At 42.3% G+C, this 24,508-nt stretch overlaps 1 protein-coding gene across 4 annotated transcripts; it reads right to left on the bottom strand.

The window, feature by feature from the left end:
• Positions 1–1,417: 1,417 nt before the first annotated feature.
• On the bottom strand, positions 1,418–23,865 carry SNX8 (sorting nexin 8). 4 transcript variants are annotated; one of them, XM_072120338.1, is made up of 11 exons: positions 23,817–23,865; positions 15,628–15,797; positions 14,945–15,062; positions 11,936–12,057; positions 11,550–11,630; positions 10,607–10,767; positions 9,862–9,988; positions 8,837–8,905; positions 8,599–8,752; positions 8,080–8,225; positions 1,418–7,896 (listed from the first exon to the last, which is right to left on the bottom strand). In XM_072120338.1, exons 1-11 carry the CDS (start codon positions 23,848–23,850, stop codon positions 7,783–7,785), a joined length of 1,296 nt encoding a protein of 431 aa, XP_071976439.1. In that variant the 5' UTR covers positions 23,851–23,865; the 3' UTR covers positions 1,418–7,782. The 4 variants fall into 4 exon arrangements, with proteins under 4 accessions (XP_071976439.1, XP_071976442.1, XP_071976441.1 ...); XM_072120341.1 differs by lacking the exon at positions 23,817–23,865 and adding an exon at positions 19,211–19,330; XM_072120340.1 differs by lacking the exon at positions 23,817–23,865 and adding an exon at positions 19,136–19,320.
• Between the last annotated feature and the right edge of the window lie 643 nt (positions 23,866–24,508).

The following is a 24,508-nucleotide window of genomic DNA, read 5'->3' as shown; positions in this document are numbered from 1 at the left end:
TCCATAGTGGTCTATGGCGCTCGGTACAGTGAGTACAATGTTAGGCTATATTCACACTGCCGTTGCCCGCCCGTACCGTACCGTAGCGGGCAACGGCAGTGTATGGGGAGAGGAGGAGGACGAGGTGAGCGCAGCTCACCCCTGCCCCTCTCCACAGCAACCTATGGCGCACGGCGCCATATTACGGGAAAAGATAGGACAGGTCCTATCTTTTTCCCGGGTACGGTGCCGCACCGTACCGCTCCCGTAGGGTGCTGTGCGCCCATAGAAGTGTATGGGGGACGTATATCGGCCGTATATACGTCCCCCATACGTTAGTGTGAATGTAGCCTTAGAGTATGCTTTATCTGCGGCTGTAAGAACGGCCGTGCCGCTGTTTTCTATGGGTAGGGGTGAGCAGCACTCACCTCTCCAGTGCGCCTGACGTGTGCCTGCCCAGCTGTAGCAGACGTGTGAATGCAGCCTTAATTGGTTTTAAACTGAACACATACAGTATAAGAAAATCTACAATCAAAATCAGGTACGCAGGAATGGTGACTAAGGTAATTTGTTTTAAAACAATGCTAATGAGCCCAGACTATGGGGGGTGCTACCAGAGCCCTTCAGTGTTGTAGCTTCACAGGCTGATATACAGCCTGCACAGGGGAGTGCTGATGGGGAGATGGTGTAAGCTTGTTAATAGAGGGGTTCTGGTACCCACCATAACACTTCTAGCTCATTAGCATAACTTTAAAAGTTGATGTTAGAAGGAAGATGGCTATGGATAACAAATATAAGATTACCACAGTCGCAGTGCCTGGATTTATTAGTAAGTCCCTGGTTTAGAACTATGAAATTCATTAAAAAAAAAAAAAAAAAAAAAAAAAAAAGACTCTGAGGCACCACTTCCACATAGAATAAATTTAATAATAAATTGAATTTCATGAAGCCCTACTTGACATTACTATCCAGGGTACAGGATGCAGCTATCGCCACTATAGGCATACCATCTAGCTTATCTCAGGAGATTCCCCACCGATTGGGACTCAAGACACTTGTGGGTTAGTCCACATTTTTCGACTCCACTTACTACTCTATGGGAGGCCGATCTCTCTTTTTTTTTTCTCTGCTTTATCACTATGGATTTCCTTTAATATTTCTATCAGGTCTTCAGACTTTGCTGGGACTCACTTCTTCCTTTCCCTTTCCAGAGACTTTTATGCAATCTGCCAAATGAGTGATCTTTTGTCCGTTTTACTAGCACAATGTTATTCAGCAGATTTCACATTAGGAGAGAGTATAAGATTCACAGTAAAGTGGAGAATGAAGCACTTTTAGTTCACCAAATCTCTTCAAATGAACCTGTTGAAGGCATAAGGTGATCTACCAACGCGTTTCACCTTTAATAGAAGCAAAAGAACGAAACAACCCCCGGAGCTGTCACAATTTTCATATTTTATTAAATATACTTTTATATATATATTTCTTACAAATATTTTATGTACATGAATATTTCATCAGCTTATATCGGCCTGGCAGTTTTATATCATTTCCTCTCTTTGGAATGTAACAATCTGAATCCAGCGACTGAGGAAAAAATAGTGCACAGTCAGCAGATCCCCTGCCGCCTCGGAAAATACTTCTAATCTGAAGAAGGTCCATGACTATAATCTCCACATAGTTTTCTTCTTCACTTAATAATAAGGCACATAAATCTGGTATATAAATTCTCTTTAAATATGGAAATACTGTAGAAAATAGAATATTCATCATTGCTATAGAATTATTTTATATATAGAATATATACTTTTTTCCCTTTTTAAGCTATGTACAAAACATCCAGCAAAAAGTAGAGGGCTTACAAACAAGGACCTGATAATTTTCTCCTAAAACAGCGCCATGTTTACACACAGACTGTATCTGATATTGCAGCTCACCCCCATTTTAGTAAAAGAAGATTAGCTGCATTACCCTATATTGCCACTATAAAAGTAGGGCGCTGTGTTGGAGAAAAAAAAAATCTTTATTTAATCCAAGTTAGGAGATGACATTTTGGCTTTGTCTTGTACATTTCCAAATTGATCATCTAAACCTGTACCTGCATTATGGCCCAAAGTACAATAGTAAAGCGCTACAGAATTTGACGGAGCTATATAAATAAAGATTATTATTACCAGTCGCTAAGGGCCAACTTGTCTTGTTCCTTGACAGGTGGGATCATAAGCTCCTACGTGTACTACCACATACATCGCTGTAGTTATCAGAAATAGTGTGTGAATGGTCCCACTACAACGCAGTCTTAAAGGGAACCTGTCACCGTTGTTTGCAAAAATTAGTCATTGGCAGGTTTCCATAGTGCATAAGGGCACCTTTTTTCACCTAAAAGAATTGCTCCGAAAAGGATAAAATGAACATTGATTCTCTGCTTGCTATCCAAGCAGAGAATCTAGCAAGTCAAAGTGGGTTATAGTCCATACACTTGAATCTGGCGGCTTACTCTCCGTAGAAAATCCACACCTCTTTTCCCCACCTCATCCGGCTGCCATGCGCATGAGCGTTGGAGCCGGCTCACTGCGCATGCACGGCTTTGCTTCCTGCTTCGTGTTGCCAAGTGGGAAGCCGCGAAGTGAGCCGGCCGAGTACACAACCACTCCGACGCTCATGCGCATGGCAACCGGATGACATAGGGAAAGGAGGCGTGTATTTCCTATGGAGGGGAGATCCACCGCCAGACTCAAGTGTATGGACTACGCCCACCAGGATACCAGGCAGAGAATCAATGTTCATTTTATCCTTTTCTGAGCTATTTTTTTTTTCGGTGAAAAAAGGGTGTCCTTATGCTTATAAGAGCTCTACGGGAACCTGCCCACAACCTAATTTTTGCAAACAGCGGAGACAGGTTCCCTTTAAAAGAAATCTACCATCAAAGTATGGATAAACCAGGGCCACTTACAGATCCAGGCACCATGACTGTGGTCATCTTCTTCACATATTAACTGTAGAAGACTCTCCAGTTCACCCAATCCCGGTAATAGCCCTTTGAAGCAGAAGTGTTAGGATGCACGGAGAGACACTGATCCGGTTTATCAAGTATATATCCACAGGAAAGAAAAAAGGGGAAAAAAGTCTCCAGTCTCCACACAAAAAAAAAAAATTCTCTGTACAAGGACGAGTAGGTGGTAGACTTTCATTTTATCCATATTTTTCCTGTTGCTTGGATTAGATTTAGATTTTAATAAAACTATGGATTTTATCTTTTTGTGTGGACGCTGGAGACTTTTTCCTTTCCTGTCTCCCCCTGCTGCCTCCTCAGCACTTTCCCCTTCCCTCTGTCTGCTGTAATCTCATACAGTGGAGAAGAGGGGGGGGAGGGTTAGTGCTCCTGCACAGTGTAACAGACTATGAAGCTACAGCACTGAGGACATTTGGTAACCCCCTGCCCTCCTAGGAGCCCATATGATTCATTAACACAATATTAAAAGCTGATTTTAGAAGGAAGGAGGCCATGGATAACAAATATAAGAAGATTTCTACAGTCACGGTGCCTGGATCTAGGAGTAATGTCCCTGGTTTAATCACGATGGATTTTAATGGTAAATTTCCTTTAATGTTCTGCTATTGTCCATCACAATGTCTGACCCTTTAAGGAAATATAAAAAGTTGCGCTGTACTACAATCCTGTAATCAGAAAAATAAGATAAGTTTGTTAGATTTCATACATTGCTGAATGTTAGGTCCAGTTCTTCCCCATGGAGTGCTATAAATATCTTAACTTGGGCTGATAAAAATTAGATCATATCACCACATATCTGCCATCAGCAGGGAATCATCTGGGAGACTGATTAACATAAAATTGATGTGTATGGGCCATAACAGGATGGCCATAGATATTAGAGGCTGGCCTATCCCCTACCTGCAAACATGTCCAATGTGTATTGGAGGTGCCCTGACATTCCTAAATAGAAGGTTAACACATGTCCAATCTTATATTCTTGGTTTTGACAAGTATGTTAGGGCCAGAATGGATGCATTTCACAAGAATGGAAGTCCAAGCATCAGTGATATATGGATCTCTGCAGGACAAAGGCATCCACATGGATGCAGAGGCTCCTTGCATCATATACATGATTAGCAATAAGCAGGCCGGAACCGCAATATTTGTATAGAAGCCAAAGATTGCTCACCAAGCCGAACTTGAATGGACCCACTCATCCCTATTCATGATATTTGGATATCCCTGTCCCTTGTGTAGTGAAATGCAGCCACCAACATCTGAAACTGGCCTAAGGGAGATAAGCCGCCATCTGAGTTGTCCAACATCGGCTTAGTTCCCTCTCCTTGCTAAGAACATGTGCAAATTCATCCTAAAAAATAAGAATTTTCAGCTCCAAACTCAATCATAAAGATACTAGCAGTAAATACAAAAAAGGCATATACAAGTTCTCATACTTAAGCGCGACTTATTCTATCATTAGGCAGCTCCTTGGGGCAGATCTATATCTTTGGCGCTTTACTGCCCTTTAATAAATGTTCTTATGCTCTATATGCATCTGGGATTTTTCTTTCAAAAAGTCTTAAAAAAGTCACAAAATGCATAAAAAGTCCCAGCGGACTGGAGCGACTATGCAACTTTTTTCGCAAGTCGTGAATCATGGCTTTGCACTAGGAGTAGTTCTAGGTTTACGTCAGTATAGGGAAGTGGCGATAATAGTCCTGTGCAACTTTTTCCCCCATTTTCCCCAGTGACAATCAAAATATATGGAGTCAATACAAAATGTCTATAGGTGAGGGTTAGGAAGCACAACCTGTCACTAAGGATTAGAGATTATAATACTATAATAGATCCGCTACAGTCTCTTAAAGAGAACCCAACACTGAATTATTCGGCACTTAGTGTCTTAAGCTCCTCCGTCAGTTTAAGGCACAGTAATGCTAGTTTTCTGTGAACCACCATTAGATTTCCATAGCTGCCTGCCGCTACTTCAAGCGCGAACATCATCTATAAATCTAGTTCAAGTTCATGCTCTGAAACCCCTCATGGGAACAGGATTAAAGGGGATGTCTGCTTTTACATCTGTCTATCATTAGAATTATGAATCCAAAATGAAAAGCAGCAACTTGCAATTATTCAGGATCCATGTGTAAAGCTTCTATGCAAACCTATGTGCCTCCATGGTTACAGACTACAAGACAAAGCATGTGTAGTCAGAACTTGCAGTCATCTGGCAAGTCAACTACCCCTCTCAAGCAAGAGGTGGCATCTAGATGTAAATTTATACAATGTGACTATAAACTGGGTGTATACAGTTGCTGTGCAAATCTATGTGCCTCCATAGTTACAGATTACAAAGTAAAAGATGTATAGTCAGTCATGTATGGTCTAGTAAAAGGGGTTGGCCACTTTACCTCATGTTTTGTGTAAGTGTGAGGGGCAGGATATAAGGCAATTTACCAACATACATCTAGTAATAGATCTGTTCCACTTTCTTGATATGTAAAGTGAAGCCTCCTGTCTTTTACCTCATCAGCCGGAGATTCCTGACCATAAAATGGCTGCAGATGAAGGGTCCTGTGATCTTATCTGTCCGTGAAAAATCGCTCTGTTATGACCATAATCTTATATTTATGAATACTATTATAAGGTCCTGGGAGAGGATTGTTAATAAACAGAGATCACATGCCTCCTGTCTTTTACTTCATCAGCCAAACATTCCTGTCAATAAAATGGCCGCAGATGGAGGGTCATGTGATCTGTCCATGAGCAATCATCCCGACAGGAACTTAAGCTTATATTTATGAATACTATCATAAGCTCCTAGCAAGGCGATTGTTCATGTACAGACATCACATAACCCTCCATTTGCGGCCATTTTATTGTCAGAAATCTCTGTCTGATGAGGTAAAATACATGAGGTAAAATGATGAGGTAAAAGACCGGAGACATCACTTTACATATCAAGAAATCAGAGCAGAACTACTACTAGATGTATATTGGTAAATTACCTTATATCCTGCCACACGCACACAGATTACAAAAACATGAGGTAAAGTGGCCAACCCCTTGAAGCAAAATGGAAGTAAGTTACAGGATGAGACAAAACACTGTGTGTAATACTATGGAGACACAGTGAAAATTCATGTAAGATTTTTAGATGCATTTAAGCTAATAACAGATTTATATGACCCTTTACACTGTGCGTTTGATGCACATATATCCTATATTATTTCACACATGAAGGCAATACTGAAGCAGTAACACCGTACAGTATACAGAGTTTACCAGATTAGAAGATCAGTCCATTATAGTCAATGGGGCAGAGCTGCAGTACTACAAATGACCTGTAGCTAAGGTGTGGCAGTGTTTTCAGGGGGGAAAAAAAGCAGCCAAATTTTCAGATTTTCTCTACGCCATTGAAGACTGCATAGTATGTAAATGATGAAAATAAAGCACACTCATTGCATATAATACTTTACACTGCTTGCACCAAGGGAACCGGCAATAAAGGTTCCAATATGAGCCTCCAAAACGGTTGTGAACACCGCCTTACATCCTATACAGTAAAATATAACTATTAGTGTATACATCACAACACTGTGATGATCCTACACCACCGAGAGCCTAATACTAATTGCTACGTAATGAGAGCACATCAAGTTTCCAGCATAAAGATAGAGAGATATGTTGTGATCACATGATTCCTGACAGAATACAATAAAGTCCTTCATAACGGAACGGAATCTAAATTATACATTTAGAGCTGAAATATGAAGTGGATTCTTCCAGCTTCCTAGGATTATCACACATACACGGGAGTATTTTATATTTTAGTTTGATATTCTCTATCCCTGTAGCTACTTCCATGTGAATCTAGGATTGCTTGCTCTGGTTGCCATGGAGGCATAAACAAAATCTATAGGAGCATTTAGCCATGTGATCTCCACCTTCATAAACAGAATGATCACATGACAGGAAGTACAGTAGAATGTGTCAGTTGGTGTGGCCATGGCAACCCCAGAGCAAGCAGAATTATTGCACAACTGCTTAGATTCTTATGTAATTCACATCAGATAACCTGAGCCGATGCCAACTGATATAGATAAACCTGACAACTCACATATTGGTCAGGTTATTCCTTAGGAAACTACTGATTGAAATAGGAGGTCAGTTCTTCATATCAAAGGCATATGCCCGTACATGTCTGATAGGGATCCCACTTCTAGGACACGTACACATACCTAGAATTGGTCATCGTCATCATCCATCATACTGCAACCAAGAATGGAAAAGAAGCTCACCTAGTGGTAGCCAGGCTTAAAGGGGTTGTCCCAAGACTGATATGTTATAATAAAGGATAACAGTTGTGGATCCGACACCACAAGAAGGGGGTCCCATTACCCGAAACGAATGGAGTGGTAGGTCAATCAAGTGAATGTAGTGGCAGTGCAAGTGCTTGACTTGAAGCTCCATTCCTTTGGGTGGTGTGGGACCGTCATACATCAGCGCAATTACCATATTCTGTGGCAATTTTGTTTTTAAATTCTTGGAAAAACACCTTAAAATGTAACAATTTTCTCACTTTTGTTATTTGGCTCTTATATACATTCTTTCCTTAAACTTATGCCTTCTATTTTAGTACACAGGGACCCCGTTTTAGTGTGATTTGAAGAGATTACCCCCATGAACATGAATCAGTGAAATGCTTGCGTTTAACCGTCTACACCCACTAGTATCTACTATAGGTGTGTATGTGGATTCCCCTTAATTAAACTTATCATGGTTCCAGCATAAAACTAGTAATGATGCTAGCGGGAAAAGAAGTGCCTCTCCTCGGGGGACAGCGGTGGAGTAGCCAGGTTGGAGGACCCCACAAACAAGCAATTCAATTTTGGCTTCAGTTCATTCCAGACTTGGTTCATCTGCAAAGAAAAAAAAAAAAAGATATAATTATAATTAGTAATCTACCTGCAGCGCCACTTCTCTGCACAGGCTATATATGGTATTGCAGCTAGGTCCCATTGCTGCAATAGTAGATACAAGACAGGTGTGGCGCTCCTGTAACCACAATTTTTTTTTATAAAATATATAAATATGAGACAAACCTCTTTGTGTCCTTGAATCTGTGAATTCACAAATGCCCCTAGGATGTGGGAGGTGAGGGGCAAGTAGATGTGGATGAGCTGGGTTTCTTGGTGCAAACAAAACAAGGAAAAGTAATTCCTTAACTCCATGACCATGATGGCGTTCTCTTGCTAGAAAGGAAATTTTTTTAAAGGGATGGTTACCAAAAAAGACTGCAATGGGGAAGAGCATAAGAGTAATTAAAGGGGTTGTCCGGATGTTGAAAAACATTGCTGCTTTCTTTCAAAAACAGCTCCACACTTTATCATGGCTTGTGTTGGTATTGCAACTGAACTGCATAAATGGAGCTGAAGTGCAATACCGGCACAAACCACGGTCAAGTGTGGAGCTGTTTTGAAAGAAAGCAGCCATGTATTTCAATCTGCAGACGACCCCTTTATCGCCTCGCTGACACCAAAGCTCACCAGTGATTGCCAACGAGTAGAGAACAAATTCCCCAACTTGTAAAACCCCACTCCCTTTGTAAATTTTCTAAAAACCTGCCTCCACAATGCGAGACTCCAGCTGCTCCACCGACTCGGCCTCCTTATTCTGCACGGTGGCGCTCATCATCTGCCTCTTCATCAGGCTGTACTTGTGTAAGGCCTTCTGGTGCTTGTGTAACACCCCCTTCTCGTGCCTCTCGCACAGATCCTGCATAGAACACAAAGATCTTATGTATTAGATAAAAGATAAAGTGCCAATGGAAGACGCGTAGTAACTAATGAGGTCACCAACCTTGTAAGACTGAAGAAGATCCAGGAACAGGTTTAGCTTCTCCACCACATCAATCTCTTCAAGTTTACCCTAGAAATTATGGAGAGGGAAGGGAACTCACATCTAAGATCTTATATATTAGTCATGACCTTTTTATTACGGTACATCTAAAAAGGAACAACCTTTTAGAAAGTTCTACAATGTTGTAATATACATTGCACTTCGTCCAAAATCTCTACTTGAAGTCAGTGAATGTAAACAGAGGTTATCGCCATCTTAGGCTATACAGACCCCCACCATACCTACCTTAAGATAAACCATGAAATATAAAATATGTACTGTCATGAGAAGGAGCCTACTTACTCACCCGCTAAAGGACCTCCCGTTCCAGAGCTACAATGTGTATTCCCACTGGACTGAAAATTATGTCTATTGTTTATAAACACACAAATCGATGACCTTTGTGTAAACTAGAGATAATTACTCATAGATCCAGGCAATGTGATTATCTTCAATCTTAAATGTATGCTAATGGACCAGAAGTGCTATGGAGGATATTACCAGAGCCCCTCTGTGCTACAGCTTCACAGGCCGTCACAATGTCTCACCCTCCCCCATCAGCACTTTCTCCTCCCACTGTGTGCTGCTGCCATGCGATCACATCAGGTACTGATGGTCCAGGGTGGAACAGTTTAACAGCCTGTGAAGCTATGGCATGGTAACACCCACTGTAACACTCCAGAATCAATAACATAATTTTTAACATTGATTTTAGAAGAAAGGAGGCCACGGATAACAAATATAAGAAGATTACCACAGTCATGGTGTATTGTGCTTGATTTTAATGGTAGGATTTCCTTCAAGCCCAGTTATTAGCTTAGTGATCAGCAGAGGTGACATCATCATTGCAGGACACTACATCACTGGATTGGGAGGTCTTTTAGAAGTTCTGCTTTTTTATGCCATCTACTCAATTTCAGACATTTTCGGAATACCCCCTCTCGAAGAGAAGATCATGAAATAGGAATTAGTAATATATATAGTACCTGCTGTGCTGCCTTGTCAGCCAGGATGGTAAACTCTACAGACAGCCCTTTTAGTGCTTGCTTCAATGCTCCCCAAGAACTGTGAGCTGCCCAGGATGGTAGAGGAGTCGTGTCTGAGCCCAAGGCACTAAACAGAAAGTTAAAAACCAAAATTAATTACCCAAACCTCACTAGAGGGGTACATCAAATAATACAACAAGTCCTTTTTACAGTAGGCCTCCGTTCTACAAGGATGATTATCTATATAAGGCAGCTCTGTTTTTCTATAAATTATAAAATTCTAGTTACACGCAGCCACTACTAGAGGGGGGTAATGAGCATTTGCAAAGTTGGGACCGATACTTAACTCAAAAGGGAAATTTCAAGGGATTCTCCAGCACATCCATAACCATGATAAGTCATCAAAATATGATTGGTGGGATTCAACTCTTGGGACCAAACACCAATAAGCAGATTCAGAACTATATCTATGATGTGTTACTCAGTTCGCATTCAGTAGGAGCGGAGTTGTAGATACCTGGGCTGACCACCACACTGATAAGTGGAAAAGCTGAGTGTAGGATCCCCATCGTAATATAGAATTTCAATATAAATAAACCCTTGAAAATAGATTACCGCCCCCTTGGCTAATAAGATACAGGTTTCTGGGAGACATATTGTTTATATGGGTGAAAAAATGTAAACAAAAAAAAATAATAATAATGCCAATGAGCCAAACATTGAATAATACTCTGGACTTCTCTACCTCAGTTCTTTCCCAAAGCCCAGCAGGTCGGTGGCGTTATCTATGGCCCTCGCTGCCATCCTCTCCGCACGATCCCGGAGTTTGTAGAAGCTATTAAAGATGTTTCTGATCAACTCTCTGCTGGCAGCAAACTGAACCTGGATGTCAGCGGGGAGGAAATCCTGAGCGAAGCAAAAACACAGGAAATTGGGAGATGTAGAAAACGTGACACGGGAGGCATAAAAACATTATATCCATGGCTCCTACTAAAATCCACTAAAATGTAGGGCTGGGATCTGCTCACATGGAGGACATATGTCCTGTAACCTCTGTGCACCGCACTGGTCTGCCTGATAGGAACTTAATATTTACACAGCCTGCAAACACATGTAAACCGGACCCCCATATGGACTGTGGATCTATAACCTGTAGCGACCTATCACTGCAGGGTGAACCTAGGAAATGGCTTGTGTTAAAGGGCTCCTACAATCCTGTCCTGTCACCACATTAGCACTGAATAAGGCTATGAAGTGACTGGCAAGAAGCACTTAAAGGACGTCTTCCACCATAATGGAGGATTGTACATCCGGCATACTGACATACTGGTGTGTGTGAGGGGCTCCAGACATTAACATCTTTGTAGCCCAAAGCCCCTCGGGCTAATTAGCATAATTAGAAGATGAAAGAAGAGCAGATCCTCCCATAGGGGGCACACACAAGTATGTCAGTGTGTTTGGTTTATAACACTTCATCCTGGTGGTAGATGTCCTATAATACACTTGAGCCTTTTTCACCCTCAAGGAACATTGGGAATAGCACCACTCAGCAGTCCTGCAAGTGCTTTGCCCACCAAGTCCAAAAACCAAGCTCATTACTTGCCGTAAGCAAGTAAGGAGCTTCGTTATCACTGCCCAGAACTAGTCTGGTATTCAGTATCTCAATGATGTTATGGTCTAACACGTACCTTGGCCTGAGAAGCAAATGGAGTCGTCATATATTCATCTCCTATACCGCGGATGGATTCCCGCATTTTATTTTGCACATCCTAAAGCAGAAATAAACATAAGATAACTTAACACAGAGAAGTAAACTTATATTCATGGTGGAGGAGCTGCAACATTGTATACAGAGAGCAGAATGCATGACGTGCCACGTCGTCCCTACATCTTGGAAACATTTGAATAACTGACGACCGGTTGTTACTATCCCTCTTGACAGCAGGGCACGTTCCTTAACTACTTGACACACTCTAAGACTATCATTGCCGGGTTTGACTAAAGACATGTGCCCTATGTGGGCCTACAGAGACCTACAGTCTATACAGCACAGACAAGTATAACATGTACTCACCTGGCCGTTATATGACAGGAATATATTCACAAGGACGTCATCCCAGAAGGAAGGGTGCCTGGCAACCAAATTAATAAACCTCTTCAAGGCCCGTCTACGAGATTCTATAAATTCACGGTCAGCTGAAATAAAACAAAATAAAGCAACTTAGATGAACCCATATATACAAAAAAAAAAAAAAAAAAAAAAAGAGGTAAAGTGGCCAACCCCATTTATACAGAGCAGGGACAGATGTAACCCTGAAATGGGAAATGCTACTGCACAGTGTAACAGCCTGAGAAGCTACAGCCCCCCAGAGCCCTTCTGGCTATGAAGCATAATTTCAAAAGTTGATTTTTAGAAGGAAGGAGGCCATGGATAACACATATAAGAAGATTACCACAGTGACGGCGCCTGGATCTATGAGTAATGTCCCTGGTTTATCATGATGGTAGATTTCCTCTAAATATAAAACTCGGCTGCCTTTTTCCAAAAAAGGTGCGGCTCATCCCCATTCTCTTGCAACGGAATCCACTGCAGTACCAAACACAACCTCAAGGCACACGTAGCGCTGGGGTTTTTTGTTTGTAGACACCAGTCTACAGATATTTTTTAGTGAACTTCTTCGTCAGCAAATCTCAGTGTTTTCGGAGTTCCCCTCCAAAAAATTACCCTCCAGTCATCTGAGATTATAAATATGTAAAATATTTGGGATTTTTTTTTTCTTACGTGATGTCAAGTGACCTTAAGCCTAACAATTCTGTAACGTTAACCCCTTGGCGGAGGCATCATTACCAAGAAAAAAAAAGTTAAGCCCGATTTACACTAATTAAGACTCTATGATCCTCCGAAAAAGGGAACCATCTAAGAATAGGACTCTCTCCCTTGAAGTGTCAGAAAAATAAACTTATCTCTAGTGAGGCGGCTGTAATTTACCGCTCTACAACTATCTGCCGTCTCATCAGCCTTGATCAAAGGACGGGGAGCAGCGACTGTGACAGCGCCATCACCGCTCGTCTCCTCACTCTTCATATCCTCCCTAACAAATCTGCACCGTCTCATAAAGGACCAAAATAACTTCCGTTCTTCTCGAAAGAAGAGGTTTCATCTCATTGAAAGGAACACGGGGCCTTCACACGCTTGAAGCCGTGTCACTCCAGGCGTTACTTTGAAATAAGTATATTTAGACTACGTTTGACAAATTTATTATATTTTTAGTTTTTTCACTCGAAATCTTGACAGGTCTACGAATGCATAAAAACAAAAAAAAAATCTTTGCAAACTTTCGCTCTCAGGAGATATAAAAGCTTAGGGGGGGCGATATTTGATTGATGGCGGACTCTCCCTTTAATACGAGAGTCGCCCTGGCAAGATGAACAGTAAAAAGAGGATTCTGGGAGCTGCTCAGATTCCCAGCAGCGGCCACTATGGGAGAAATGTGGTATTACAGGTGTCAATTCGGAGAAAGAAGGACTTGACAACACGAGAGTGAGAAGTGGTGTAAGTTTGTCGCTTCCCACATCACCCAAAAGATAAGACAACCAGTTTAAAGGGGCTTTCCAGTATTATGATACAGAGGACCTATACTATAGGATAACTCATAAGTATTGGATCAGAGGAGGTAAGACAGCAAAGTTGCCTGGAGAGTCCTGCTTCATTGCCCTGTGACTAGAGATGAGCGGACCTGTAGTTTTAGTTCAGGTTCAGCCATATTGGGGGGTGAACAGCCTATCCGGCAAACTGACACCCCTTGCGTCTCGCCAAGGCCATGATTGGCTAGAGGTTATCCCCCTGACCAATCATGATCATGGATTGGCTGTTCAGCTCATGTGGCCGAACCAGACTTAAAACTACGGGTCCGCACACCTCTACCTGCATCACATTCGACGGTCACACAGCTATCCTATCCAAGTGAATGGGGCTTCACTTTAAAGGTAACCTACCACTTGGGATAGGGCTTATAAGCTGGACATGCCGTGCACCAGCTCAGGGTGAGCTGGTGCCGGCGCTTATATCCGTTATGTTTTTAAACAGTTTGAAAGTGTTTTAACAGTTTATTAATGTTTATATCCTTACTAGCTTCCCCGCACTGGGGTCCGCGCTGGGCGCACCATGCGCGCATCCGTGCGTGCATCTGAATAGGAAGTGGTAGCGCGCATGGTGCGCCGAGCGCGGACCCCGGTGCGGGGAAGCTGGTAAGGATATAAACATTAATAAACTGTTAAAACACTTTCAAACAGTTTAAAAACATAACGGAGATAAGCGCCGGCACCAGCTCACCCTGAGCTGGTGCACGGCATGTCCAGCTTATAAGCCTACCCGAAGTGGTAGGTTTCCTTTAATACCAAGTACGCTAGAAATAACGGAATTGCCCCATTTTCTTCAGAAACACGAACGCTCTTGTCCATGGGATGTATCCAAGCCAACATCTCCCTCCTTTCCATTTGAATTGGACTGACCTGCAATACCAGGATCAACCTACAGACAAAAGTGGCGCTGTTTCTACTAAAATGGAACATGTAACAATCTTTTTTTTTCCCATACACTATTGAGACATAGATTTAGCAAAGGCTGAGCAATTGCACAAATTAGGAAATCTGACCATTAAAATGTCTTAGTAAACTGCATGGTGTGAGAATTTGTAAACTATTAAGTCCAGTTAGTGCATCCCCAACTCGGAACCAGTAGCATTCAAGAATCCGGGAAAGCTGGATGACTTAGCTCAGCCAATAGATAGCTCTGATCCATATTGAACCCCATCCAATTGCTCGTTGTCCCACACAATAGTGGGGTGCAGTCTGTTAAATATACTTGAGAATACTTCTATTCTATTCCTCCTCTTAAAATATTTTGGAATCCCCTTATTGAGCCAAAATTTACAAAGAATTTCCAGCACATCTGGGCTTGTGTCTAACAGAGAGTGATATTTATATATGTCGTTCCGTAAAACTTAGTCTGAGCCTATAGGATATTACTACCCCTGGGGGACTTCACAGATATGAGCTCCACATGTAAGGAGAGGACGGATACCTCCAAGCATTCTTTTGGGCGGCAGCGCCGGTACCATTCTGTACGGGTACTTCTGTAACAGAATCTCCTGGAACAAGACAAAGTCGTTGTATCTTCTGTACACCGAGGACTTTAAGAACTGCAAAGAGAACAAAACCAGGTTAACATTGAAACGATGAAAGGTGAAAATCACTACCAGAATATTGTCAAGCAGCATAATTCCATAATTCCTAGTTTTTGTTTCTTTCATGGCCCAGTGTGGTGGCCTCATCCAGAAAATCAACTTTGAAGTGAGAAGTAAATTGGTTGTATAAAGTCAAGGAGGAGGAGAGTTTAACATTGTAGTCAAGGTGGGAGCTCTGATCTCCTCCTCCTCTGTGATTGACATCATGCACAGGACATCAGGAGATCTGGTTATTGATGCATTATCATTACATTAAGGGGACTTTCTTAGGAAGAGAGAGCTTGACTTCAGTGTTAAAATCCTTGACTTTATACAAACAATTTACATCTCACTTCAAAGTTGATTTTCTGGATGATGTCACCACACTGGTTCATGGAAGAAACATGATCTAGAAGGCAACATACTGGTACTGGTTTATTAGGTCAATTTCTGCTGACAGGTTCCATTTAAAGGTTCAATAGCTACAAAAGGTTTAAAACCAGCTTCTGCCATGGTCATACAATACATAGGCGCCTCTCACCTGGCTCGACACCTCATACTCCACATGTTTGAGAAACAAGCCTTTCTTCTCCGGGATGAGCTCCACCTGCACCGTATCATGACCCAGCAGCTCCTGTAACGTATGGGGCAGCATTAGGGGGCTTCCTTGCGTCACCTCCATCGTGCAGCGTTCAGGGCGAAGCTTCACACCTGCAAGAGACACCAGGACGTTGCGACATAATAAACCTCTCCAAAAACCTCCTCTTACTGCCAAGTGCGTCATGTAATATTCCTATACTATGCTGGCAACGAGTGCGGAGTTTCCGCATTAACCCTTTGTAGACTAAACAACGCTATCAGGGCCATAAGGGTTACATTAATGGGTAAAGGCACAACGCTTGGAGCCAATGGTCCAAAACCTCTGAGGGTCGAATACGGCTCACTAACAGTGCCTGTACTTAAATGGATGTTTCCAGATTCAAAACATAATTCAATTTATAATAAAAAGTAAAGCCAAGTAAATCGAAATCTCCTCTACTGCGGATATATAGAGCGCCATGACCGCTCTGCAAATGACTGGTCTGTACGTACATGAATGATGAGGCCAGTGATTAGCTGAGCAGTCATACCAACAGTGGATCAAACTTCCAAACAGAACCGAACCCTAAATTGTGGAACTTGAGGTCCTGGAAAACTAGGGTTTTTTTCTAATTTTAAATCTCCTACCTCCCAATTTTAAGAAATACCATGGTGGCACATTACAGTAAAATTACATGAGTAGAAGAACTGATCCACCTAGTGTGGACCATTACTACCAGAATGGGACCGCCCCTTTAAGATACCATACAGCAGAGATAGTGTGCGATTGCCCCTCCTGCTACAGGCCGCACAAACGTGACCGGAAACTTTCCCAAAACAAAAAGCAAGATATTTTCCGGTCACTTTACATCATAGTAATATTCCTGGCATGCGATGATCCTGGAAGCAGAAACAAATGATGCCCATTTCATATGAAGAAAATATATCTGCCGACTCATCACGTTGTAGACAAGTTCCCAGGAATCAGGAGATAAAATTCGCTTTTATTGAAAAAGGAGAAGGAACCACACCAACCGCAGAAAAACCAAACTCGTCCTGTAGAAGTTTTAGTAAAATTTTTGCCTAAACATTAACTATTTTTGTCCCAGGAAGGCAATTATGACTTTCTATGTTACCGCCCCATGCCCCCATCAGCTCACCGCCCCATGCCCCCATCAGCTCACCGCCCCATGCCCCCCATCAGCTCACCGCCCCATGCTCCCATCTATGTTGCCCCCAGCAGCTTACTGCCCTATGCCCCCAGCTTTGTTGCCCCTGGCAGCTTACTGCTCCATGCCCCCAACTATGTTACCCACAGCTTACAAGCTCTACGCCCCAACCTATGTTGCCCCCAGCAGCTTACTGCTTGCACCTCCATGCCCCCACCAGTGATGCCCCTAGCTTACAGCTCCATGCCCCCATCTATGTTGCCGCAGCTTATAGCCCCATGCACCCAGCTGGTGATGACACCTGCAAACACCTGACCACACACAGTATTGGCAGGCCCGAAGAAGAGCTAAAGTACAAAAAAAATGTTTTATATTTTTGTACTCTATGGGGGTAGGGAATGCCCCTGAGAATTCTGGGAAATACTTGGCCCTTTCATTGCCCTGCATTCCCTGTTATTATAGCTGCACAGTCATGTTTCTGGTACAATTCCTCCCTCGTGATGACATTGTAGTAGCCCGGACAAGACAGAGTCCAATGATGGGGAGACTTAGATAAGTAAACCTTCTACAATCCAAGGTAATTATTACTACAGCCTCCGGCATCTTAAGTGACAAGTGATCTTTTCTGTGTGTTGTGTAATGGGGCACGTTAGTGCGGGTTAAAGGGATGACTAACTTAAAGGTCTCGCCTGCTTAATGTCAGACTGGGATTCCTTGGATCCACCAGATAAAATTCTGGGAGCACGTCTTTACCTGGTGTGACCCTTGTAGCCTCCAAATTTTAGTCATCATAATGTCCAGCATATGTTTAGCACCTGTGCCCACCTGTGGATCCTCGGACTCTTTGGTGGGCAAGTCCCTTCAAGTGTCTACAGTGCAAATACTACCAAAACATTGCAGGTTGTCAGATGATATCCACATCGATCCCATTCCCATCTACAGAAGGATAACCTGTCACGGATGTGATCCCAGAACACCCTGCTTATAGAGAGTTCTGTCCTAAAAAAAAGAAAGCGCCCCCAAGCCCCTGTGTAGCGATGCCTGGGACACCTGTCATATCCCTCTATGCAAAGGCTCTGACTGTGGGCGGAGGACCCTGAGAAAACCTCTCCGTGTTTATAGACTTTACAGCCGCATATTAACAAGGCTTCTTTTCATGTTCCAGGTCTGGGAGGAAATGAGGAGCTTGGCTTATAAAGGGGAGAAGGGGGGGGGGGATCTAAAAATACCGGAGGGTGAAGGTGCACTAAAATAATACACTTCTCATAATCAGCAGAAGTGCAAAAATGTGAACAATCGTAAACAAGTATACTTGAAAGCTTCTTTTGTGAATTAAAGGAAATCTACCATCAAAATCCATCGTGATAAACCAGGGACACTTACCCCTAGAACCAGGCATGGTGACTATGGAAATCTTCTTATATTTATTATCCATGTTCTCCTTCCTTCTAAAATAAACTTTCAGATTATGCTAGTGTGCCAGAAGGGCTATGTTGGGCGTTACCAGATCCCCTCCGTGATGTAGCTTCACAGGATGTTACACTGTGCAGGAAACCCCCACCCCTCTCACTGCGTGAGATTAAAAAGGCAGAGGAGGTACCGGGGAGACATGCTTCTGCATAGTGTAACAGCCTGTGAAGCTACAGCACGGAGGGAATTTGGTAACACCCCACATTAGCCACACATAAACAAGGGGTCCCAGGAGTCATGTACAACCAGGGTCACATCCCCTACATATTGCATACCCCTCAACCACTGCCTGGGTATCAGCGCCCTCAAAGTGCCAACATCTACAACGATCTGTGCAAACCAATAGAACGCATTCACAATTTATTTTGTTTTATAATTTTTGCTACATCGTTGCTCTCTGTAGAGTTAGGGCATTTTGATACAATTTTGTAACAAGCGACTAACTTCATCTAAGGTCGCGGTCACAGAAACCTTGATGCCGCACCAGTTACATACAATTTAGGATATCACAGCCGAAAGTCTATCAATTAATACCAATGTATGTGGAGATGAGCAGCGCCCTCCTTAAAGGGATGTACTACAGTAACTCTGCAGGATGACAGTCTGATGACAATCTCATGGTGAAGATTTCCTGTACAGTAATGGATGACAATGTATAGAGAAGCTCATTACAAACGACCAAGTGCGATCAATTTTCACATAGACGAAGCGATTCGAAGACAATCTGATCGTCACTACCTAGCTGCTTCTGTAATCCTGACATCTCACCCCACAGAGATGATTTACTTTCTCCTAGGAAACTTATAAGATGCGCATAAACCGAATACTCACCTCCGGCGCTGAAGAGGTTAAGGCGAGGGGCGGTGATGACGTCACGGCGGGCGCCCGCTACCTGGGAGAGCTCACCTTAGCGTCTCCGCGCTGCTCCCTCTCTCCACCAGCATTGCGCGCGGCGGGCCCCGTCATGTGACTCCCCCCTCCTTCTCGGTACCACGTGACTTCCTTCTCTTAGTAACGGCCCAAACAGGCCAGTAAGTACTGGCGGAAGTGGTTTCCTGCCAGGAGTTGTCATGTCGGGGCGGAATTCTTGCACATGCGCATTAGTGGGAAAAAAAAAATTTTTTTAGAGTAAGTTACTTTTTTATTAGTGTGTTGATGATGATATGTGAGATGCTGAGCTGATATAGCTTATATTCATGCTAAATATATTCTATCATAAAGATGAATGCAGTACCAGACACAGCCTATAAACAGGAGTGGCACAGTTTTCTGCAAGAAAATGTTTATTATGTTATCATATCTGTGCTTTAGTTTAAACTGTTAGACCCTTCCCGCAAATGAAATAACCTAAAAGTATGTCATTGTCATAACTGGCCTAGATTTTTAAGGTTTGCATTGCAAAGGTTGCATCAACACCTCTGTGTGGATCAGCAATGGACCCAGGGGTATTTCATTATCTGGCCCTGATTTTTTATATATATATATATATATATATATATATATATATATATATATATATATATATATACTTTTCCTATACCTTCGTATCTGTGGGGAGGCTGTAGAAAACTCAGCCCAGGTCAAACGACAAATCTATCATCTCTGTGCCATCTGTATTTGCTGATCACTTGCTAGGTAACAAACTATTCACATCATTTGCCAGGCTTCCAATATGCTTTTGTGAATATGTAATAAATGGATGACCCACGTTTTTACAGACGTACAGCTGAGAAATGTATGACACAGTGCGGAGCTAAGGGCCACAATTATGATCAGAGACAACATTTGACACTTAGGGGCTCATTTACTAAGGGTCGCGGATCACACTTTCGTCAGACTCTGCGCTGTTTTTGAGATTTGCATGGCTTGGACAGGTATTTAACAGGTGTCTGCGCTGGGATTGTGTCGCATGCGATAGTTTTTTGCGGCATCGCCGCTGGCTCCCATGCGACACAATTTAGGAGGCGTGCCATCGGACGTTCCAACTGATTCGAACTGAGCGGGGATTAAACTTTAAAATTGTGGCGCAAGATAAAGAAAAACCCTGTCGGACCTGAGCGGGGAAGCGACACATGCAGGATATCGGGCGCATGATCTTAGTGAATCGCGGTACAGTGCATTATCGTTGGACAATGCACTTTCGATGAACTCCAGCGGACGGGTGAGTAAAGGAGCCCTTGATTTTACTTGAATTGAAAGTAAGGGAATGGCTCCCCCCTGTGGTGAGCAGAAGAGCCTCCAGCCTACAATTGGCTTCTTGGCTACTGTTCACCTGTCTTTACTAAAATCTACCTGCGCCCTTGTGTAGATATGGTATAAAACTACCACATAGTCAGGGGTGGGGTTCAGATTTGTAACACAGATTCCGTACTTTGGCAGAAGAAAAAAATTATCAACAATTACAATATTTAAAATACACTTTATATTGATATACTATTTACATCTGCATTTTTGTATCTAAAATGATTTAATTAAAGTATTAACTCATAAATAGACATATACAGTCCCTTTACCAACCCATAAAATCAGACATGTTGGGGCACATTTACTTACCCGTCCAGAAGAGTTCACTGAAAGTGAATTGCCTGACGATAATGCACTGTGCTACGATTCACTAAGATCGTGCGCCCGATATCCTGCATGTGTCGCTTCCCCGCTCAGGTCCGACAGAGTTCACCTTCTTCTTTCCGGTGCATGTAAGTGCTTGATCTTGCGACATCAGTCCGAATCAGCCTGATCGTCTGACGGCACGTCCCCTGATTTCTGTCAAATGATATATAGTGTAGCCATGCCACAATCCCATTGCGTGCGCCACAATCCCCTGCTAAACACCTGTCACAGATGTGCAAAACCCGAAAACATCAGAAAAAACTACAAAAATGCGGCCATGGACCATTAGTAAATAAGCCCCGTTGTGTTAACCACATAGATCCAGAAGATAAAACACATGCAACACCAGAGCCAAGTAACCTAAAAAAGGTTAGAAAAAGATAACAGTCTATCAAGTCCAACCTATACATTAGACCATGTTCCAAATTTTTAGGCAAATGATATTTAGCTCTTATTTTCCTAAATGGTTGATGCAAATGTCAGTATTTGATCAGAGTTTGATCAGGGTGCGATCAGGGTTTGGTCAGTGAAAAACGCACATTTTGCATCAGAGTGCAATCAGTTTACAGTCAGAGTTTTTTCAGTGTCTCAGTTTTTCATGCGTGTTTTCAATGCAATTTCAATGCGTTTTTCACGCACAGAAAATGCGCGTGAAACGGACTCAGGACTAAGCTCTATCTTTTCTATGGCAATTGATGCGTGAAAAACGCATTGGACTTGCATTGCACTTGCGTGTGTCTCAGAGTGCAATGCGTTTTTTGATGCATCTCCATAGATTTGTATGGTGCGTTTTTCACGCGCGTGACTTGCAAAAGTAGAGCATGTCGAGATTTAAACGCAAATTTAAAAAAAAGAGCGTGTGTGCGTGAAAAAAATGCAAGTCTGAAAAAGCCCATTGATTACAATGGGTCAGAGTGCAATGCAAGTTCTGCGCGTCAAAAGCACGCGCAGAAAACGTGCATGAAAAAAGCAAGTGTGAAAGGGGCCTAAAGGTTCTCTATAGGGTTAAGGTCCAAAGAAGATGGTGGCCACACCATAAGATTCTCTCCTTTTATGCCCATACCAGCCAATGACATAGAGGTAGCTGTGCAGCATGAGATGGTGCATTGTCCTGCATGAAGATGATTTTGCTCCTAAATTCTTCTTTTTTGTACCATGGAAGAAAGTGGAAAGTCAGAAACTCTATAAACTTTGCCAAGGTCATTTTCACACCTTCAGGAACCCTAAAGAAATCAGCTCTCTTGCCATGAATTAGGCCCAAAACATGACTTCGCAATCTCCTTGCTGATGTTGCAGCCTTGTTGGGACCCACTACTCCATCTGGACCATCCAGGGTTGCATGACACTAATCAGTCTTAATGTAAGTCTGCGCCCACTGCTACAGCTTCTACTTGTGAGCAGTGGTTAGGGGCGGCCGCATAGTAGGTTTATGCACCACAGCAAGTCTTAGGCCCGTTCCCCACTTGCGAGTGTGATGCGATGAACTCGCATCACACTCGCAACGCAAGCTGCCGGGAACGCACGGCCTGAACGCTGCACCGCGGGAGTGAACTGACATGCTGAGTTCACTCCCGCGGTGCAGCGTTCAGGCCGTGCGTTCCCGGCAGCTTGCGTTGCGAGTGTGATGCGAGTTCATCGCATCACACTCGCAAGTGGGGAACGGGCCTTAGAAGGATCCTTCACCTTGAGGTTTTCGGGACACCAGAGGCACCAGCAGCTTCAAATATCTGTTTTCTGGTTTGTAATGGCATTTTACCAGCTACTCTCTCACAGTAATGCTGCAGATTCAACAAATGACCAATTTTAGTTCTTTACAACCTATAAAATGTTTTAAAACTCTGTTGTGCATAATAATTTGGCACTGTGAATTTTGAGATTTTTTTTTATTTTGAAGTTATTATTGGGAGGTTTGATTACTTTTATTATACTGTCTGTCATTTGCATTGACCATTTAGGAAAATCAGAGATAAATATAATTTGCATAATAATGTGAAATGTGGTGTATATTGCGTTTATCCAGAAGAAGGCTGATACCAATTGGCCCAAAGCCAATAAAAAACACTTCTTGTGGCAGAGTTCCACAGTCTCACTGCTCTTACAGTAAAGAACCTTTGTCTATGTTGATGGTAGAACCGCCTCTCCTCTAGGCGTAGAGGATGGCCCCTTGTCCTGGTCACAGGCCGAGGTATAAAAAGATCTTTGGAGAGATCCTTGTACTGCCCATTCAGGTACTTGTACATTTTAATGAGTTATCCCTGTCTTTTTGTCTTTTTCCTAATCTGAATAACCCCAAATTTAGTCATCTGTCCTTGTAGTCTAGTCCCCCCATTCCCCTAATAATCTTCTTTGCTCTCCTCTGCACCCGTTCCAGTTATACTATGTCCTTTTTATATACTTGTGCCCAAAAATGTACATACTATTCCATGTGTGGGATTCCCAAGTCTTTTTCTCCATCAGTTTTACCAAAAATTTAACACATCATTTAACACATAATTATAATTTTAATTTCCTCGACCTGAGTTATCTACATAAAACCCTCATATGCCATTTGTCAGCTCAGGTCGGCCTCCAGTTTTCACAAATCCCTCTGTAGTTGTATACTGTCCTCCTCTGTATAAATCACTTTACAGGCTTAGTATCATCTGCAACTATTGAAACACTACATTGTAAACATTCCATAAGGTAATTAAGAAAAAATATAAAAAAGAAATGGCCCCAATACTGATCTTTGTGGCACCCCACTGGTACCTTTCACCAAATCTGACATATCCCATGCAGCACCAGAACCCAGTACAGTAAATAAAGGCAGCATCACAACCCAACTACATAAAAACACACTCAGTATAAAAATATTGAGTATTACGTGCAGAATTGTAAGCTCATATGTGATGCCAGCACTTACTTTGAATCCAATGACATCTGATTAAAGGAGACATCTTATTCTTCAGCGTCTACTTGTTCCGACATTACAGCTTCTTTCAGCCACAACTCCTCTCTACAGATTTAGCAACACAAAAATTTTATGTTCCTCACTTCATCATCATCTCCTCTATCTTCTTATGTAAAATGTAATACTGTTCTATCGTTCTCCTACAGGTCACTATTACCGTATATACTCGAGTATAAGCTGACCCGAGTATAAGTCGTGACACCTAATTTTAGCACAAAATACTGGAAAACCTGTTGACTCGAGTATAATATAGTCACAGTGCCAACACACAGTAGACAATACAACAACTTTCAGGGGTGAACCTGGCCTCTCTGCTGCCTGAGGCAAACTATAGAAAGACACCCCTCCCCCTTGCAGTACAATCATTATACATTATGTTAAGTGCAAATAGTCAATGCGCATACAGCAATATTTATACAGCTAATTTATAAGTTTTTTTTTACATAATGAAATACTTTGAGGAAGAAAATAATTTTTTGCATTGCCACCTTCCGAGCACAATAGCTTTTGAAACTTTTTTTGTCAATGTGATTGTTTGAGGGCTTATTTTTTTATGAAAAAGATTTGTAGATTTTATTTATATTTATTTGGGGTTCATAAAATGTTTTTATTGCAATAAGTATAATTTTTGGTGTGATGGATGA

Source organism: Engystomops pustulosus, chromosome 8, assembly GCF_040894005.1.
Source record: "Engystomops pustulosus chromosome 8, aEngPut4.maternal, whole genome shotgun sequence".
NCBI classification, from domain to species: Eukaryota; Metazoa; Chordata; class Amphibia; order Anura; family Leptodactylidae; genus Engystomops; species Engystomops pustulosus.
Note: the sequence above shows the minus strand (reverse complement) of the source record. Positions and strands in the feature narration are given on the sequence as shown.

Excerpts from the sequence above, each read along its gene's own strand:
- SNX8 (XM_072120338.1), bottom strand. The coding sequence starts at position 23,850 with ATGTCTCCTTTAATCAGATGTCATTGGATTCAAA. Across the intron at positions 11,631-11,935 it reads TCCTGTCATATAACGGCCAG|GATGTGCAAAATAAAATGCG; the intron begins GTGAGTACATGT and ends TTTCTGCTTTAG. Across the intron at positions 10,768-11,549 it reads CATTTGCTTCTCAGGCCAAG|GATTTCCTCCCCGCTGACAT; the intron begins GTACGTGTTAGA and ends TGCTTCGCTCAG.